We start from the raw sequence: 21,235 nt of genomic DNA, 5'->3' as shown, positions 1-21,235 counted from the left end.
GATTGCACAGTTCATGAGTTCAAGCTCCACGTCGGGCTCTGTGCCGACAGCGTGGAGCCCGGAGCCTGTTTCGGATTCTGTCTCCCCCTCTCTCTGCCCCTCCCCCACTCATTCTCTCCCTCTCCCTCTCCCACTCTCTCAAATAAACATTAAAAAAATAATTTCAAAAACCAACTTTACCTCAGAGAACATTAAAGAGTTTCACAAAAGCAGTGATGCCAAGTGGAAGTCTGAAAGACAGGCAAAGAAGAGAACATGCCAGTAGAAGCCCACATGCAAACGCATATAGGTGTGGAATAGCATGGTGCATTTGGGGGAACTGCCAGAAAGAAGTGTAGCTGGAACACAGGATACGAAGGGTGTGTGTGTGTGTGTACACACACGTGCCAGTAACAGACTGGTACACCACAAAAATGAAAATGGCAGCAATGCAGGAGACTGATGAGAAGAAGAAAATATTGGAGATAAGGAGCCCAGATAATGGCAGTTACAATAGGCCAGGCAAGAGATGGGAGTCTAAACTAAAGCAGTATTAGTAGCTATGGGAGTGGGGGGGGGGGGGAGAGAGGGGGAGGAACAGCTTTAAGTTGGTGGACCCGTATGAACTGTTGGTATCTGACCACTTTTGACCTACAAAATAGCAATTTCCTATGGTTCAACCAAATGCTACGGATGGTAGAAATAACACAGCTGGTTAAATTGGGGTGGGGCGGGGGTGGGGGAGGGAGAGGGAAGAGTTCAAAATGAAGGACTCCCATGTTCTGGTTTGGTAACTAGGCAGGTCTTGCTCCCACACACACAAGGGAGATGGGCGACTGAGGCTGAGGTTGGGGGGACAATGTCCTATGGTAGTTACCGACGTACAGACATGTGCAGTGCCCGAGAAATCCAGGCGTGTAAGTCCGAAACTATGGGGATCACCAGGCCACAGACGGAGATTTCAGGGTCCCAAAGCCGCAGGCAGAGGCCAGAGCCCTGGGGGTGGTTGAAAAGGCGCTGACAGAAGAACAGGTTGTCCCACTAAGACAGAAGAGCCCAAGTCCACTAGCCAATACTCAGGGCTACCAGATTCCGTCTCACTCATGCAATTCAGGCATAGAAGCCAGGAGGCTGCATTACAGGCTAATGAGGGGAGGAAGTCAAGAAAGTCACAGGGTCCAGAGACGATGGTGCATGCAGGACAACAGTTAAAGTGATGACTTCAGAGTCCAGGTTCAGCAGGAGAAGCAGCATGACTGGAGGAAATCAACAATGTCAATGTAAAGGGGTGGACTTGAGATGTGGACAAGGTCAAAGAGCAGGTTCTGTCACAGTGAAAAAAAGAAACAGAAAGAAGGCTCTGGGTCAAGAGCTGGATTACAGGTTTAAGCCTTTCTAAAAGTAAAGCCTTTCTAGAAGTCAGGGATGTGGCAAGGGAAGAGCATGCAAAAATCAAGTGGAGTTGGAGATCTGTGAGTGGCAGGGATCAGGGAGCTGACAAGCCAGAAGCTGGAGGGATTTCAAACCAAGCCAAAACAAGCAGTGACCTTAAGTGATATATGAGACCAAGGTATAGAAACAAAATGAAAACCAGAAGGAGAGGAAAGAGGTAAGAAAGTACCATCTTTTCATGATTAAACATGGACGTAAACACTTCCCAGATGTGATGCTGGCTAGGAACTGGCCAGGAACAGCCTAAAAAGGAGCTCAGTTTGGCTTAACTCAGCTTGCCTAAGTTCTACTAGATTCAAATAAATGACCCAAACACACTCCCTTCTTTTAGTTCTATTACAGAGAAGTACCAGCACTATGTTCACACAGATGTAACCAGGCCTGAAGGAAACGTCAACATTTTCCAGGTGTTTCACGGCACTTTCAGTAACCCATGTGAGTGGCCGTGCTTCTGGAGCTCACTGAACTCTGCCTGCCACTTCTGATTTCTTAGTTCACTCCTAAGACTCAGACCTGCCATCTTCTCTGTCCCCTAACCAATCTTCCCATGTCACTGCAGGGGCATCTCTCCTGCTTTTCTTCATAAAAGTTATCTTTGCAAGCCCAGCTATACAACCCAAAGGAAACTTTTCTCTGCACAAGTTTTTTCTAGGCTTTCCTAGCTACGTTCCTCTAGCCCTCTGAACACCAATCTCAGTGAAGAACCAATGCATTTGTGGTACTGCTTCCAAAAACACAGAAAAGGCAAAAGCTAACTAGCAATTGGACCTGGTCAGACTATCTTCACAAGCGGAAGTACGTAAAAAAGAAAAGTGGTAACCCTAAGTACCACTTAGGTGGTGAAAAACACCTCTCTTTGAGCAGGCTTTCCAACAAGAAGCAGAACAGCAGCCAGCCTCCACTTCTTTGGCCGTAACTTTCCATGGCATTTACACACATCCATCCCTACACTTATCTACACAACAGTGGCATGGCTCAAAGTCTGCAATAATTTTAAGAGTTAAGTAGAAAATTTTGCAGATAGCAAGATTCTAAGGTTTTTTTTTTTAAGTGACATTGTTTCCTTCAGGTTTGAAGACAGTATTTTTCAATCCATTCTCCTACCTCACAATTCCACTCTCCTCTTCACTGCTCCCAAGTAAAGACTTACGTACCAAAAAGCGACAAGTGAATGCATTACTACTCACACATGACTTAAAAATAAAGCACTTAGAACAATTACTAGCACACAGCAGCTACTCAAAAATGTTAGTTACTATGATCAGCAAAAAAAACCAGCATCAAGTCCTAGAGTTCTTTCCCGAACAATGGACAAAATTCCAGACTAACCCACTACAGCCTGTCTGTCCCCCACGAGTGAATCATGCTATTCATGGTGCCGGCTGAGATGCTGCTGTTCTTGCGGATTAAATTTAAAAAGCTAAGCCTCACGGCAATGGTTCCAAATGTCTTTTGAACTGAGAAAAAGGTAGAACAGATGTTTCCACCGACTGGTGGTCAGGGAGTACTTATCTGTCATTCAGAAGACAGGTGTTGTCTACACTAAACCATTCCCACCTGGCATTTTTTCCTCTAAACTACTAAATTAATCTTCAAAAGATGTAACTCTCTGAAGTAATATTTTTAGAGTCCTTCTTTCAGAGTAAATCAGAAACATGTCTCCACACCACTCTTCTGGACCTTAGGCCTGGCATATATACAACTTGTGAGGACATTCCATATGCACTGGGTCCGTAGCCCCCTCCTTCCCCTGCCTCTTGGACACCAAGTCAACCTCTTTGGCTTTAATGGCCTATAGAGTACAAAGGTATATGCAGTTGTTATTTGTCAGCTACAGTGGAAAACTAATATGAAGACACCACCTTGGTCTTCAGTTTGCCATGCGAAGGGCTGGTGTGTGAACAGAAAGCATTCCCCGAAATAGGAAAAAAAAAAAAAAATTTGTGATGAGCAGAGGTTTGTGGTTTAGTTCTCAAAAAAATCAACATTCATGAAACTACGATAATCATATGACCTCATGTTTTGTATACCTTACCAAGCCTTAAAACAACCTCATAATGTGTACTGGGAAGGTGCTATGCTCTTTTTACAAAGAAAATGAGGCCCGGAGAAATTAAGCCTTACCCCAGGTCACACAGCAAGTTGGTAGCAGAACCAGCAATAGAACTCAAATCCCTGGGTCCAGTACTCTATTACACTAAGCCACCTCCCATATAAAAACTGGAAAAGCAAATACTTCATGGGCCCAATCTCACTAATACCACTTCTTTACTATCTGCTATACCTTCCTCTCACCACATGTTGCCACCTCTTGAGGGGTATCCATACAAAAGAATCCTTGGGGGATGCATATATACTGTATTTAATACTTCCTCGGAGAACATCTCACGTGGAATGATAGAACACAGGAAAAAATGACAAGGTAGTGTCAACAGTACGAGCCCTAATGTTAAAAAACCTGACTTTTAGTCCTAACTTTGTCACCGGACACTAATACAGCCAAATGCAGCCATATGCCTTAGATAACTATTTAATTCTTCTTGCATTTTTACTTCTTTATCCACAAGAGCGATAACTGCTCCAACTACTTCACAGAATTGTTGTAAATATCAAATTAGATAATGTATATTAATCTATACATTTAAAATGCAAAATTTTTAATGGAAAATACAGATTACACAGTCTCTATGCTCACTGGAAAGTGATGGTGAGTATTTACAGAACAACATGGTACTCTAGCAGCCATTTTGGTACATTTCCTTTGCAAGGAAGTGAATGGCAGACACATAGTAGGTATACAATAAATACCGGACAAAACATTTTCAGAAGGTGGCACAGCACAGCAGAAAAAGTACCACACCAGTGACCCAGGTTCTAATTCTAGCCCTGCCATTAATGAGATGTGCGACTCTGGGCAAATCACTTCACCTCTGCGGCCTCAAACTTCTACATCTATAAACATGAGTGAGTCGATCATATTGTACAAAATCCCCTTCAGGTCTATGATCGTGATAACTAGAGTTGGCGTAACTTATTTATGAGGTGAAAAAGATGGTTCTGAAACCATAAATTTACCACAAAGAAAAGGTAAAAAGATACTTCCTAACCCAACATCCCAACTATAAAAGGAATTCTAGGAAAGCAACAGGTTTTACAAAGACTACCACTTACTTGCTAGACCTTGGAACTACCATTTCAGCTAGTGTTTCATACTGCTTAATCCAGTCGTTGTGGTTTAACCTGCAAAAAAGGTACAGTAAGTAGTGGAAAAGAAAAACAAGTCTTACCTCCTGCCCTGTTGAGACAGAAAAAAATATGGGACATACAGGAAATTCAACTAAAGTATACTTCAAATCTATGTCACACACAAAATTCAAGTTTCCTACTGAGAATGAATTTCAAAGAGGGTGAGCAGTGAAGCAAGAAATACAGTTCACCACTCTCTTACATCCGGTAACTATTGCAAAAGAGGCACATCCTAGAACTAAGTTTGGAAAGGTAGTAAAGCAAAGTATACATTCTAAATTACCTTCAAACTTCAGAGTCAATAATGCATTACCTCATTAAAAATAAATAAATTCAAAGGCCATACTGAAATCACTATCATTTCTGTTCACTGGCCATTATGAAGGGCTGGATCAAACTATTTACCAAAAGCACAAAGTACCAGGAAGTATTGAGTAAATTAAGTGACAGTAAACCATGCTCCACAGAACATTGTGCAACAATTTTCTCTACAGACCAACGGATTTTGGGGGTGTGGGGAGAGAAGGTTATGTTTGCAATATAAAGAACTACAGGATTTATAGGTCAGGATAGTGACTAATTCATCATGGAAGGTGCCCCAGGTCCTAGGTTTCAATTATAGCGAAGAGAAAACTATAAAAACGTCTGATTTCAATTTTCAACAAATTTTCGATAAAAATAGAGACAAATCTTTTATCTGCACAAAGGTTATTTTCCTACATGCATAAAAACATAGACACACAGAAATTTATTATAAAAAATCAGTGCTCTATAGTATTCTGAAGTTAGGGGAGAAAAGCAGAAGTCAGATGATAGTGTAGCCACAGTAAATTCAACGGAGGTGCTTTCCCATCCTTTCCAGGAGGCATCATTTTCTAACACTCCCCATTTCGTAACCAGATAAAAAAAATGGAGAGCACAGCAAAGGAAGAATTCGTACACCGATACTGTGAAGAATCCCCAACTTTTCCACCTCAGTTTGGATCCTCCAAAGATTCCCTGATAGCAAGACTTCAGTTCAAGTCAGAAGTGAAATCATTAAGTGTTTCTCTCTCATAGACACACATGCACACAGAGTTCTAATTCTTCCTATGAGTATCGAAAGGCCTCATTTTATTAACAATGATCAAATGTTAGTTAACACAGAAGACCTAATCCAAAGATTTCAAAGGGTTATCTAACCCAGCAAACTATGCCGGGAGCCTGCAACTGTTTTTGTAAACAAAGTTTTACTGAAACAGAGCCACATCCATTCTGTAGGTATAGTGTATGGCTGCTTTCAGCTACAACCACGAAGTCGACATGGCAAAGGTGAGTACCTGTAACACAGACCCTATGGCTGGCAAAGTGTAAAATATTAACTATATGGCCCTTTACAGAAAAAATTTGCCAACCCCAGATCTAATCTATCCTTTGCTTCTTAAAGGGCTTAATTCATCCTAACCAATCATAAAGATTTTTCACAAGGGCCATCTGGCTGGCTCAGTTGGTTAGGCGTCCAACTCTTGATTTCAGCTGAGGTCACGATCTCACAGATTTGTGAGTCTGAGCCCCACGTTGGGCTCTTCAAGCTCCGTACTTTCTCTCCCCATCTCTGCCTCTCCTCCTCTCTCTCAAAATAAATAAATAAACTTAAAAAAAAAGAAAAGATTTTTCAGAAAAACAAAAGCTTCCTACTCCGAAAAATCTAAAATCTGTATTTTTTAAAAAATCTAATAATTTAGCATTATTTAATTTTTAAATAAGCCAACTCTACTAAGCTGCTAAATTTGATTTGGAATCTCAATTTATAATTGATGCCTCCATTATCAGATTATGAACTAAATTCTACTTACGTGCCACCTGAGTGCATGTTAGTTGATGGAATGAATGACAACGTAATAATATTCCCTTTACAATTGAGTTCTATGGAAAACTTCAAATTACAGTATCAGACACTAACATTTTTTTAATATTTTAACAAGCAAAAGTAATTAAAAGACATACTTGGGAACCACGACCAGTAATGTGACGAGATACTCTGAATCAAGAACAAAGTCATCCTTCTTCACAATTTCTGCTAAACTTCTAGTTAGCAAACTTCCTCTGAGGAGTAAGAAAAAAATAATCAGGCTGATCATGCCTCCATAACATAAGAAGTATCAGGCTAATTACATTCACATCTATTATGTGTACACCTCAAGAGACTGATTAGTCTTAGGTAACGTTTCTACTTTGTAAGAAGACTAAATTTAGCTGAGTATTTCCCACCCTCACTATCAAAGAAATGCTACCATTTATCAATATTTGCCTCTAGTATCTCCCCTTGTGTTTGCTTTAATTCTTATAATTCAACTCTTCTCCTGATTACATATCTAGTACCTTGACTGGGCAAGTGTTATTCATTGTATGCCAATTAAAACCTATTTCATCATAATTACAAAATTACATCACCTAAGGACAATCTCTGATCTTCCTCCCTCTCCCCAGGTATCATCTGATCCTAGGCAATTTTGGTTAGTTAACCCAATAATCAAATCAGTCTTCATTTGGTCTCCCAGTACATTTCATAATGAAAGTGACTTGTCCTGTTTGTACCACTGATAGTATCCAACCAACTTTCCCTCTGGAATATGAATGTGTAACTTGAATAGTTAAACATTTAAAGCTACACTTGCAGTGGTCATACTACAATGAGATCAAGAAAACAAACATGTCCTATTTTTGGAAAATCTAACATGTAAAAAAGCTAAACTTGGAAAACAGATAAACAGACAAATTACATTCTTTGATAGAACTATTCTTTGATAAAATTCAAATAGAATTCTTTGATAGAATTCTTTTAAGCAGCAGGTGATTGCTATGCAATTAAACTATGATTCGATTTGAAACAATTTTAGGCAATCTTTCAGTGAAAACACAAATGGATAAAGGGACAAATTAGGACCCAACTCACAAGTTTTATAAAACAAGAATAAATCAGCTTCATCTGTTTTGACTAGTCTGAATTAATAAATTTTTCTCCGTGATGTGAAAAAACACCATTTTAATTATAGAAATAGCATAAACTGGAATTCACTAAACCCCAACAATAGCTCATTCAGGACTTGCCCAATTCTTAATATTCACATATGCTTACGCATTCTTCCGTTCCAAATTCTGAAGATTCCCTTTCAAGTTATTATATGCGGATGCTCTAGATTTCAGGTCATTGTCAATCTGAGTCACTCCCTTTAAAAATGAAAAACAAAAATAAGCAAAATTTTTCTAACAGAAATAAAGTAGCTGTACCTGAACACTTCAAAAAACAAATACCACTAGTTGCTGATGTAACAACTATTATTTTAAAAGGACAACTTTTTTTTTTAATGTTTATTTAAATTTTAGTATATAGTGCAATATTGGTTTCAGGAATAGAATTGAGTGATTCATCACTTACGTACAACACCCAGTGCTGATCACAACAAGGGCCCTCCTTAACACCCATTACCCATCTAGCCCATCTCCCACCCACCTCCCTCCATCAACCCTCAGTTTGTTCTCTATTGTCAAGAGTCTCTTGTGGTTTGTTTCCCTCTCCTTTTTTCCCCCTTCCCGTATGTTCATCTGTTTTGTTTCTTAAATTCCACATGATTGAAATTATATGGTTTGGTCTTTGATTAACCTATTTTGCTTAGCATAATACATCCTAGCTCCATCCACATTGTTGCAAGTGGCAAGATTTCATTCTTTTTGATATAAAAGCACAATTTAAAAGATGATTAAAAAATAACTTCCTTCATTTTTAATAACCCTGGTAATTTCCATATGAATCTTTTCTACTAAAGATAGTGTTTTAGTCCACATATATTTTAATTACTGTTATGATACTACATCTTAAACCATAAATGGAATCTAAGCCACGGGGTGTAGAGATTATTAATTAAAAAGCTTTAAATTCACAAGGCTGAAGGATTAATTTCCAAAAGTAATGAAGCTACACAGAGTTTTATTGTTCATAATGCCACTGTTCTTACATAGAATATTTTTTCAATTAAATTAAAATTGTGGTTAGATGTATTTATAAATGTTACAGAAGCTGATTTTTCAAAAAGAGTCCTAAAACTACTAACAATGTAGGGAGAACATACAAATCAGCAGATTTAACATTTGAAGAATGAGTTTCAATTCAGCTCTACCATTATCAGTTGTGTGGCAATACGGTAAGTCAATTCACCTCTCTGAGCCTATTTCCTCATCTGTAATAGTATCAGAAAATGATGATTAAATCCTTGATAACTGGACCAAAATAAGGAGACTTCAGTCATAGTCAAAGCACCACTTTATATTATCAAACTACTCATTTTCATTATATTATGATTACCTCAGCTTTAAAATCCTTGATAATCTACTCATTTATATTTAACTATACAGCACTTACTCAAAGTCACTGAAAGCTAGGAAAAGGAAAGTCTGTCCAAGTAATTTAAACTACACTTTTCATCTCAGTCAGGTCAGAATGTTGACAAACAGTTAATAGATCCTTGTCTATCTGCCTTGTTTGGAGTTTCAGGTAAGACTTTTATATTTTCTCTCAAGTTCAATGACTATAATATAAAAGGAACTCTTAACTCGGTGAGTTCATGGATGAGCTTCAGGATCTGTGTACTCATTGAAACCGTACATAAAATCATGTGTACATGAATACAGGCATTTTTCTGTGTAGAGGGTCAATACTGAACGTCTGAAGGTGTCAGAAAACCCGTAAAGTTTAATGTCTGAAGCAGTACTGTATGTAAACATGCCAAAGTAATCATTATCACTAGCTGAATGACTCCTAAATCTTTAATAGATTCCAATTTCCTGTTCTACATAATCTCAGTTAACCCTTCAAATTTGTATCAGTAATAATTATAGGATTTTAAAGTTTTTTTTTCCTTAAACACCGTTCATGTAATATTTAAGTTAACCACTTAAGTAAGTAAACTACACAACTTGGATAATGTACACTGGAAAGTATAACACTTTTTAACATCTTTCTTTTTTGGTAAAGTTGTAGTAATGGTACCTCCTATTTATATCAGTCACATATAATTTAGTTGCTTTCTCAAAACCTAAACAGTATTTCACAGCTAAATACTTATAAAATCAATAAAGCCACTATGAATCAGTGTGTCCTACCTGTGTCATTTTTTATCTTACCTTGGCAATTATTTCAGAAATATTTTTCAGGGACTGCTTGATTGGATATTTAGCCATGTCCCACTGAAACCTTGTTATATAAGTAACCAAGTCAACTGAAATAGGGAAATAAATTAATTACTGAGAAGCAATAGAACGTTCATAGTTTGCTACACAGTAATAAATTTTAATGCTGAAATTTGCATCGAGAAAATCAGTAAAAACGTCATCACTGCTGGAGAGTCCGGATTTTTAAAATGTGGAACTATATTCAGTAATGGATTAATCAACATTTTTACTTTGTCATCTGACTGGATCTCTTCTTACTCAGAATTTTATATTTATAAATGCTCCTTCTAACGTGATGACTTAATAAATGGAATATGCTCATACCCATGATATACCTCATATGTAGGAGAAACAGACACAAAGATTAAGAAACTACTCCTCAATAAGTAGAATTTGATGCAAGTATGTTCTTTCTTTGCCAGCCTACCCAAATAAACTGAAAATAAACCTGTTAAAACCAGGTAACAACCGTTTCTAGGAGTCTATACAACAATCTTCAAAACACAGGCCCTTTCACATTCAAATGAAAAGAATAGAAAATGTAAAGGCAAAGAGACACTCAACAACTATTCCCTGGAAAGTTCAGTAATCAAGATGACTTTACTTCTCAAGCCTAATGGGATCAAGGTCAAGGAGACCAAATGGCTAACTGGCAAAAATAATTTACATCAAAATATCCTTCTCTCCTCAATTTCTTCCTACATTAATGTTAAGGGGTCAATATGGATGCGATTTCTAAAAGCAACTGCAGACGCAAGGCCACCCAGGTGGACTGTCAATCCCCATTCCACCTACTAGACTGCATGTCCTAGTTCATCAAATACCTACAAGATCAGTAAATGCATCCTAACTTAACATATCTACCTTCTATCCTTCTGCCCCGAACACAAATTAACAGAAATAGTAAACAACTAGGTCAGGATCCCTATTGTAACAAAGAGCAAGAATACATCACTAAATTTTTGTTTTACTAAGTATTTATTCAGCATCTATTATTTGCAAGGAGAAGAAATGAGGTTCGAGAAACACTAAATTAAAAATACAGTTAACTCTTGGCCGAGAAGAAACACTGCTGGAGATAACCGACTGTTAAGAGACCCGCGCAGTGTGGCATCAGGCCCTTGAGTGTGGCAGGAACCTTGAGAAAGCCACATCCCAGGCTTGTGGGGCGACTTTTCCACGACCGCCACATGTTCCAATTGCCAAAGAGATGGATGAAACTGTTGCCACGTTTATCATGAGGACCATCTTGAAAATCCCAATGACTGAAATGATGAAAATCCTCAAAGCCTGGGATTTTTTGTCTGCAAATCAACTGCAGACCGTAAACTTCCGGCAGAGAAAGGAATCTCTCGTTCAGGACTTGGTTCTGCTCTGTGAGAATAAGTGTGCAAGTCTCCACGACACAGCCCTTGTAGACATCATTTATACTCAATTTCATCGGCACCAGAAAGTTTGGGATGTTTTTCAAATGAGTAAAGAACCAGGTGAAGACGCTGACCTTTCTTGATATGGAACAATTCAAAAGTTCATTTGAGAAAATTCTTCGGAGAGCATTAAAAAATGTGAGGGTCAGCTTCAGAGACGCTGAGGAGAATGCAGTACGGATCTGAATTGACTGGGGAACGCAGCATAGAAAGTCAAACCAGTACAAACCTGTCTGTGTGCTGTATTACTCCCAGACTCCCTACGCCTTCACTTCCTTCTGCCACCTGAAGAGCAATATACCCCTTCTGGGTCAGGCACTGACAGTGGCTAGCAATCACCGTAAGGTTGTGAAAATGGACCTCAGAAGTCAGTATCTGGACTCTCTGAAGGCTATTGTTTTCAAACAGTATAGTCAGACCTTTGAAACTCACAACTCCACCAAACCTCTACAAGAAACCCTTGAGCTGGACATGCACAAGGATTCAGGGACCATTCATGAAAACAGAATCGAAAAAGAGAGAGTCCAGAGAGTGACTCAAGAAACTTTTGGAGACTATCCTCCACCAAGACTAGAATTTGCACACTATAAGCTTGAAACGAAATTCAAAAGTGACTTCCATGGGGGCATCTTGGCTGAGAGAAAAGAGCCCCTCCGGTGCCTAATGCAGTTCTCTAGCCTGCATCTTCTGGAAGCACTGAAATCCTTAGCACCAGCTGGTACTGCAGTCACACCACTTTCTCCATTGCTCACCCAATAAGGGAATGAATTATTTTAAAATCAGAGACAAATAAGATGTCTGTGGTTTTGTAAGCACGGTACTTCCTTGACTATATTGCATATGCATTTCAGTTAACAGCTAGCTGGAAAGCTTCTGTTTATGAACTTGTGTTTTAGAAATTCATTCTTAATATTGACAGTCCAGAAATGTTCAATATGCTTGTTGGGACTGATTCTTTCCTCCTCCAGTATGCATCCCGCTCCCCCATATCCTGCAAAGCATAGAAATTGAGGGCCTTTAAAAAGCGATAAGGTGTCCTTTTCCTCACTCCTATCTCTCCTTGATCCTGGAGAGACTGGGTTCTAATTGCTTGTTTCCAAGGATTTTGTTTGAAGCCTTGGATCATGGAAAGAAACAGCAAGAAACTATCCTCAACTCAAAACTTTCTAGGAAAATCATAAAATTGGTCCATTCAAAGGGTAGAGTTGGGTCCATTAAGTTATTGCAGGAAGTAGAATATCAGATGATTCAGTAATATAATAGTTTCAATGTAAGTATGATACTTTTCATAATCTGTTTTATCCTACATATGGCATTCAAACTCACCATACTACACTGATTTGTGAATAAAGATTTCAAAACTGGTACATCAGTTACGTCTGATGGCAATTCTTCAGTGATCATCACAATATAGCATGTCCTTTTTTTTTTTTTTTAATTTTTTTTTTCAACGTTTATTTATTTTTGGGACAGAGAGAGACAGAGCATGAACGGGGGAGGGGCAGAGAGAGAGGGAGACACAGAATCGGAAACAGGCTCCAGGCTCCGAGCCATCAGCCCAGAGCCTGACGCGGGGCTCGAACTCCCGGACCGCGAGATCGTGACCTGGCTGAAGTCGGACGCTTAACCGACTGCGCCACCCAGGTGCCCCAGCATGTCCTTTCTTAATAACATTTCGAAATCTACTTCCTATTGTGTTCCACAAAGGATTTGGGGTGTAAAAATGTACATTACAATTATGATAAAATTAAAAGGTGAGGCAGTCTTGGACAAATGGGAAAGCAAACGAAAAGCAAGGACCGAATAAAGGTAGAGATAAAACTGCCATGTAACAAGATACGAGTGCCTCCATCTGCTAGAAGATTGAAAAACTGGAGCGGAGTTAGCCAGTGGTCAAAGCAGAGAAGAAAACACCATTCGTGAATGAAGATATTTAAAAACTGGTGCATCAGGGGCACCTGGGTGGCTCAGTGGGTTAGGCATCCAACTCTTGGTTTCAGCTCAGGTCATAATCTCACGGTTTGTGAGATGGAGCCTTGCGCCAGGCTCTGCGCTGACAATAAAGGGCCTTCTTGGGATTCTCTCTCCCCCTCTCTCTCTGCCTCTCCCCTGCTTGCTCTCTTTCTCTCTCTCAAAATAGATACACATTTAAAACAAATGTTTTTAAATACAGTTAACTCTTACTCAAACTACTCCACACTGCTGCCTCGGCATCCATTTTGTGTGGCCAAGTGGCCCACAGGGAACTAGAAATTACAGAAGCCTTTTCCTTGGGAGCAGTTCTAGGTAAGAGCCTGCAGAGTGATAAGAAATGTGAGTTCCTGATAGACTCCCACTGATAAAACACTCTCCCCCACTGCCCAGGGCCTTCTCCCTAAGACAAGACCCCCTCAAAGTTTGCCAAAGCCCCACTCTTTTTGGTTTGAACTGAACAATCCCAACTTAGCCTGGGAACCCCAAAGCACTCCACCCGCAGACCCTAATAAAGGCATGTGCCCCAGGTCCTGCCACTCTCTGCCTGCACCTTGATCTCCCCGTATGGTGCCCCCTCCCACAGGACCCGTGAGTAATAAACTTCTCTATTTCACTTTCCCTTGAGGTCTTTTGCTGAATCATGGCTCAACATCCCATGATACTCCAGGACTCTCTACTCAACAAATGTTAATATAACAAAATCACAACAGTGACATTCATCACAGTAGGCAATACAGGACAGAATGAAAGAAAAGGGTTACTTCTTATTATAATGACATATCACTAAAGATGAGCCTAAATTAAAATAAAGTGTCATTTCATAAAGAACACCAAATACAAGTGCAAATGACAACAGTGAGGTCAAACTATCTTTACAAAGTCATTATTATACCAAGCAAACTATTAGCTTCCAGCTACAGAGAGGTCAGTAGCAGACTACTCCATGGCACTAAGGTAAAGAAATGCCATATTCAAATTTGAGGGGAAAGGCATTTCCCCTGCACTAAAATTAAAAATTTTTATTCCAAGGCTTTAGAAGTTGGATGCTATTAAATATAAAAGCTAGAGAAGACAAGTATTCAGCTGGAAAAATGCTGAGACACATAACCTAGAAACACTGTGAATGTGAGTTAACAACTGGCTCCAGGAAAGAACTCAGGTAAATCTTTATAATATTGCTTTCAGAAGGACGTGACATCTATGTCATAAGCTATATTATCTACTATGTATGTAAGACTGTCTTACACAAAATGTTAAGGGGGACAAGATGTAACTGGAATATCACCAAATTCAGTACTAATAATTATATCTTTAGTGGCTTTCTATTATATTTAATATCCTTATCTATAGATTTTTTTACATTCTTTTTTTGTTTTTATAGCTAAGTCATTCACCTTATACAAGTCAGTATCAAATCTTGAAACATTAGCTTACCTCCATTGGCCAACAGATTCTCCTGAACTTTATCTTTACTATCTTCCAATACATCAGCCATATATTGAGCCACTTTCTTAACCACCCTTGGGAGGGGAAAAAAAAATCAATAATCGTTTCCAGGAAAAAGACCTAAATTCCATGCTTTACAATGAACACACTACATACACACATGAATTGGACTATATATCCATTTACATGTATCTATTTAATACAGAACAAATGGGTTATAACTTCTTAAGTAATGTTTTAAGGATAGAAGGGACCAAGGTTTTGTAACATGCAAAGCTGAACTGAGTAACTGTAGACTTTTAACTATTTAACTATTTCTTAACTATTATTTAACTATTTAACTACTATTAACTATTAGGAACAATGCTAAAGAGAAACCATGGTGTCGTTAACTACTGAGGCACCTACACATCACCTTATCAATCCCTTCATTTTATATAAGTAAAGACACCAAAGTATAAAGAGAATAAATGACTTAGTCACAAAAGTCACAAAATCACAAAAGCAGCTAATGGCAGAGCTGAGACTAGAAACATAGTGTCTGGACTTTGGTGTTCTTTCTCTGGTTCCATGTCTGCCTCTAGGCCCTGGGGGTGGGATACAAAAGCATACAAGACAAAATATCGAGTTGAAAAGATACCAAAACATACAAATGACTAAATACAAAGCAATGTGTGGTTAAGTGCCAACTGAGATTACCAGGTTACAGAGAAGAGAAGCATAAAAGAAAAAGGGATCACTTTAAGATACTGGAATCAAAAAGTCATAATGACTCTGGGGCATCAGGGTGGCTTGGTCAGTTAAGTGTCCGACTCTCGATTTCGGCTCAGGTCATGATCTCACGGCTCATGGGTTTGAGCCCTGCATGGAGCTCTGTGCTGATAACGTGGAGCCTGCTTGGGGTTCTCTCTCTCTGCCCCTCCCCAGCTTGTGTGCTCTCTCTCAAAATAAATAAACTTTAGAAAGAAAAAAAAAGCACAATGACTCATGAGCAGGGCAATAAAGGATAGGAATGGTTTTGAAAGGATGATTAAGATGGGAAGAAAGTATACTCTTGCTACAGGGCACCCTCCGAGTCAGGATCAAGAGAGGCAGAAAAGCCAATGGGCCTTCACAGTGTTATGAGGAATCCAGGCTGCCCAGCGTGCTGAGAAGGGGAGAGGGGGAGGGGGGGGAGGAAGGTGGCCCAGAGCCAGACTGCAGATAGACAGCCTCTGGGGTCAGACTTTGCAGAGAAGTACAGTATAACACGGTCCAAACAGGGTTTTTGACAATTCATCTGAGGACCGTATGCTCAATGGCAGGGAGAGTAAACCGATAGACAAATTAAGAAACTCCATGCAATATGAACCAATAAGGCCCAGAAAAAATCCTGTGCTGAATGACCTCAAACCTAATCAAGCAGAACTGCAGAAAAAATGATAAAGCTGTTAAGTCTTCAACTCAGATTTGTACACACATTTGGCTATGTCTCCAAAATTCACTTATCGCTTCAAAGGCGACAAACCATTATTCCCATATAATTTCCCAAGCATCCTGTAAACAGAACCATTTGCTATGAATATGTAAAAATGGTCATATGTTTGCCACAGAAATAGTTCAAGAGTGTAGAACGGCCTGGTGTCAAGTTTATACACTTAATGTGTAATTGAGAACTTCACAATCTCCCTGTGCATCTCCACAAAAGTTATCTATGTCCGAGTACACATGGTAACCTTAAAAGCTGCTCTTATCATTAGATTACTTGGTAAGTAAAAACTGTAATTTACTCCACATTATCACAATGTTCAGACTTAAAAAGCTAACATCTGTCAATTCTACCAAGGCCTAACAACCACAGGATTTTTAAATTCTTCAAAGGTTTCAGGAAAACTGACGAAGACAAGTTGCATAACAGTGCAGAAGAGGAGACAAAATGCACAGGCAACTTTTAATTCCATGACCAAACAGACTGAATTTACCCTAAATACTTTCCAGATTCCTCCCCTAAAAAATGTGAACAAACCTTAAACTATATGCAGGACATCCCAATGACAATTTAAAGAAAGACCTATAGAGCCACCCAGGTGACTAACAAGAATCCAAGTAAGTGTTGATAATTACATTCTCAGGGACTTCCCTTCTTCAGATTTCTTTGGTTGTCACCACCTGAAACTGTAATGTGGGGATGGGACTGTAGGGAAGACCATCATCTCAGGAATGGCAACTACAAAGAGTTTTCCTCAACTAAAAATGTGTAATCCAGAAACCAAGAGATGATTCATACTATCAATCAGTCCGCTGAGAATATCATCAATAATTACTTTCACATTTGCCCTACCATGAATTACATGAAATCAGTAACCGTAAAGTACTGTTACTTTTTCTTTCATCCTTTTACTAATTCTTATGCCAAGTGTCTTGCCTCAGTTGAAGCTTGTAATATCTCTTGCCTAATCTACTTTAAACCTGTCTCCTAATTGGCCTCTTTGCCTCCAGTGTTAAAGACCATCAGTATATCTTCTGGTCTATTTACTTACTATATGTTGGTACGTTAAATCAATATAGAGAGGCAATATTTGCCTCTATTACCAGGAACATTGCATTATGGTGGTTCTATCAATTCAGAAAAGCCTAATAGCACACATGGGAAATCCTTCTACACAGACTTCAAGTTCCCTTAAAGCTTCAATCAAATACGCATTTCTAAGATTCTCCAAAATTCTGTATTTTACAAAATTGTACCTATTCACCTAAACCCTACCTATTTAAAAGCTCTGTATTCCAAGAGTCAAAGGGATTATAGACTGATTCTGCCAATTAATCAAACTGCAAAAAGCTATCAAGGACCCACACCCATCTTCGGCTAAAACACAAAGTAAATTTCAGAAGTAACTGAAAGTGGAGTTTAGAAACACCTACGCTCACGGATTAAAGACTTAATATTGGTAGGATGGCAACAATCCCCAAACTGACCTACAGATTCAACACAATCCCCCTCAAAATTCCAGCTGACTTCTTTGCAGAAATTTGACATGATCCTAAAATTCATATAAAAATGCAAAGAATCAGAATAGCCAAGACAACCTTGAAAATTTAGAAAAACACAGAGAATTCACACTTTCTGATTTCAAAGCTTACTACAAAGCTACAACAATCAAGACAATATGGTACTGGCATAAAGACAGAAATAAGGAATAGAAAGAAATATAAAATAAAACGGAGAGTCCAGAAATAAACCCTCACATTTATGTTGAATTGATTTTCAGCAAAGGTGCCAGGACAATTCAAAAAAAAAAAAAAAAAAAAAGTCTTTTCAACAAATGGTGTTAGGACAACTGGATATCCACATGCAAAAAAACCCCTGAAGTGGGGACTCCTACCTCACATCATATACAAAACTTAACTCAAAATGGATGTAAGACCTAAAATGTAAAAGCTAAAACTATAAAACTCTTACAAGAAAATATAGCTATAAAATTGTGTCACCTTGAATTAGGCAATGGTTTCTTAGACAAACAAAACACAAGCAACGAAAAATAGATACACTGGACATTAAAATGAAAAATTTTGTGCTTCACTCTCTCAGGTTTCCAAGATGACCAAGAAAGAAGGAATAATGGTCATGCCAAAAAGGGCCGTGGCCCCATGCAGCCTATTCTCTGCACTAACTGTGCCCGTACCATGCCCAAGAACAAGGCCATTAAGAAATTCGTTATTCTGGGGCACCTGGGTGGCTCAGTCAGTTGAGCGTCTGACTTCAGCTCGGGTCACGATCTCAAGATTTGTGACTTCCAGCCCCATGTTGGGTAGGCTCTGTGCCGACAGCTCAGAGCCTGGATCCTGCTTTGGATTCTGTGTCTCCCTCTCTCTCTGCCTCTCCTAGCTTCTGCTCTGTGTGTCTCTCTCTCAAACATAAACAAACATTTAAAAAAAAAAAAAAGAAGTTCGTTATTCAGAATATAGTAGAGGCTGCCGCAGTCAAGGACATTTCCGAAGTGAGTGTCGACGCCTAGGTGCTCCCCAAGCTGTATGTGAAACTACATTACTGTGTGAGTTGTGCCATTCACAAGGTAGTCAGGAATCGCTCTCACGAAGCACGGAAGGACCGAACACCATCGCCCCGATTTAGATCTGCTGCTGCTGCCCCACAACCTCCATCAAAGCCCACGTAAAGAGCTAAGTCCTTAAGGACTGAAGAAAAACTGTTCTCTGTTAAAAAAAAGTAAGACGGAGATTATACTTAAAAAAAATTTTTGTGTGTGTGTGTGCTTCAGAGGTGCCTGGCTGACTCAGTTGGTAAGGCATGTGACTCTTAATCTCAGGGTTGTGAGTTTGAGCCCCACATTGGATATAGAGATTATTTAAAAATAAAATCTTCAAAAAAAATTTTCTGCGTGTGCTTCAAAGGACACTATCAAGAAAGTGAAGACAATCCACAGAATGAAAGAAAATATGTGCAAGTCACGTTTTATGATAAGGGACTTGTATCTAGAATATATAAAGAACTCTCAGAATTCAATAATAAAAAGGCTAATAAGCCAATTTAAAAATGGGCAAAGAATCCAAATAGACATTTCTCAAAGAAACAGAAATGGCCAGTAAATGCATGAAAAAATGCTCAACACATCATTAATCATTAGGTAAATGCAAACTGAAAATGCAGAGAAAGGGGTCTCTGGGTGGCACAGTTGGTTAAGCGTCCAACTTCAGGTCAGGTCATGATCTCATGGTTCGTGAGTTTCAGCCCCGCGTCCGGCTCTGTACTGAGCCTGGAGCCTGTTTCAGATTCTCCGTCTCCCTCTTTCTTTGTCCTTCCCTCAACTCATGCTCTCTCAAAAATAAAATAAACGTTAAAAAATTTTTTACAAAAAGGAAAATGCAATGAAACACTATTTCATACCCACTAGAAAGACTATAATCAAACAGATGAATAGTAACAAGTTTGTCAAAAATGTGAAGCAATGAGAACCTCCATACTCTGTGCTGGTGGGTCTGTAAAACGGTGTAACCACTTTGGAAAACAGTCTGGCAGTTTCTCAAAATGTTAAAAATAGAGCTACCATATGACCCAGTAACCCCACTCCTAGGTACACATCCAAGAGAAATGAAAACATATGAGTATACAAAAACTTGTACACAAATATCCATACCAGTATTCTCAAAAAGTAGAAATAGCCTAAATGTCCACCATCTGATAAATGGATTAATAAAATATGGTACATCTATACAATGGAGTATTATTTGGTAACAAAAAGAAATGAAATATCAATACACGCTACAACATGGATGAATCGTGAAACATTATGCCAAGGAAGAGAAGCCAGTCACAAGAGATCACATATTAGAGGATTTCATTTACACGAAATGTCCAGAATAAGCAAATCTGTAGCGCCAGAGAGTGGGCAGGGGGAAGGGGGAGGCAAGGAATAGGATGTTTGTGATGGTGGTAGTGGGAGAGTGATGAAGATGCACCGTGACTGACTGTGGCGATGGCTGCACAACTCTACGACTATTCTAGAAATCACTACACTTAAAGGGTACACGTTGTACACTTTAAACAGGTGAATCGCATGGTATGTAAGTTATATCTCAATAAAAATATTAAAGATAGTCACCATTTTCATACTTCAAACAGGTATATTTTATTGTATATAAAATGTACTTTCATAAAGGTGATTTACAAAGAAAACAAAGAGTCATTTTCTTTTATTATTTTATTTATTTAAATAAATTACTTATTAGCATCAAATTAAATTATTATTTATTTATTTTTATTTATTTTGAGAGAAAGAGAGCACTAGCAGGGGAGAGTCAGAGAGAGGGAGAGAGAATCCCAAGCAGGCTCCACGCTGTCAGCGCAGAGCTCCACGTGGGGTTCAACCTCACGAACCGTGAGATGATGACCTGAGCTGAAATCAAGAGTCAGATGCTTAACTGACTGAGCCACCCAGGCGCCCAAGAGTCAGCATCTTCTAAAACCATTCCAATAAGTAGACTATACATGTGATAATAAACCCAATGTCCAGGTAGCCTGAGAACAGTGACTCATTTTGCTCTAGTCAATGCATATAAATACATTACCCTTCTACAAATGCATCCAGTTTAGCCAGTTCATCCGACAAACCAACCAAGACATCCAGTGTGCCAACCTAGAAGGGAAATACAGCATTTTACTACTTAGGTTTCATCCCCTGCCATTTTTTTTTTTTTTAACAAGGTGATACAACACCTTGATTTGAAGGGCCCATAAATCCTAAGTTCTCCGTATTTTATTCCATGATGTGCAGGTGTGGTTAAAAAAGTTTGCCAGACATCTCAAAGGTATTTATATGCACGGGATAATCCTCTAATTCATGGGTACAGCCAACATTTAAGAGGTGAAGATTCTGCAATGGCAGGCCTATGCGTCTGCTTCTACTGCCCAGTGATGGGTGGACCATTTGAAGTCATGGTTTACAGCAGCAGCTCTTAAATAGGGAGGGGTCCATGACTATCAGTGTCTCAAAGGAATTCGTAACTCC

At 39.0% G+C, this 21,235-nt stretch overlaps 1 protein-coding gene and 1 pseudogene across 1 annotated transcript in view; one reads left to right on the top strand and one right to left on the bottom strand.

Annotated features, from left to right (window-relative positions):
• ATP6V1C1 (ATPase H+ transporting V1 subunit C1) overlaps window positions 1–21,235 on the bottom strand; it is a 47,918-nt gene that overhangs the window by 8,177 nt on the left and 18,506 nt on the right. Inside the window, exons 3-8 of the mRNA XM_043601518.1 lie at window positions 20,796–20,863; window positions 14,721–14,806; window positions 9,838–9,932; window positions 7,796–7,887; window positions 6,664–6,762; window positions 4,603–4,671 (exon numbers count right to left, since the gene is read on the bottom strand). Of these exons, the coding sequence (XP_043457453.1) occupies window positions 4,603–4,671; window positions 6,664–6,762; window positions 7,796–7,887; window positions 9,838–9,932; window positions 14,721–14,806; window positions 20,796–20,863 (509 nt within the window). The remainder of the gene's footprint in view (window positions 1–4,602; window positions 4,672–6,663; window positions 6,763–7,795; window positions 7,888–9,837; window positions 9,933–14,720; window positions 14,807–20,795; window positions 20,864–21,235) is intronic.
• On the top strand, window positions 11,096–12,105 carry LOC122495690 (annotated as a pseudogene).

The sequence above is a fragment of the Prionailurus bengalensis genome, chromosome F2, assembly GCF_016509475.1.
Source record: "Prionailurus bengalensis isolate Pbe53 chromosome F2, Fcat_Pben_1.1_paternal_pri, whole genome shotgun sequence".
Classification (NCBI taxonomy): domain Eukaryota; kingdom Metazoa; phylum Chordata; class Mammalia; order Carnivora; family Felidae; genus Prionailurus; species Prionailurus bengalensis.
Note: the sequence above shows the minus strand (reverse complement) of the source record. Positions and strands in the feature narration are given on the sequence as shown.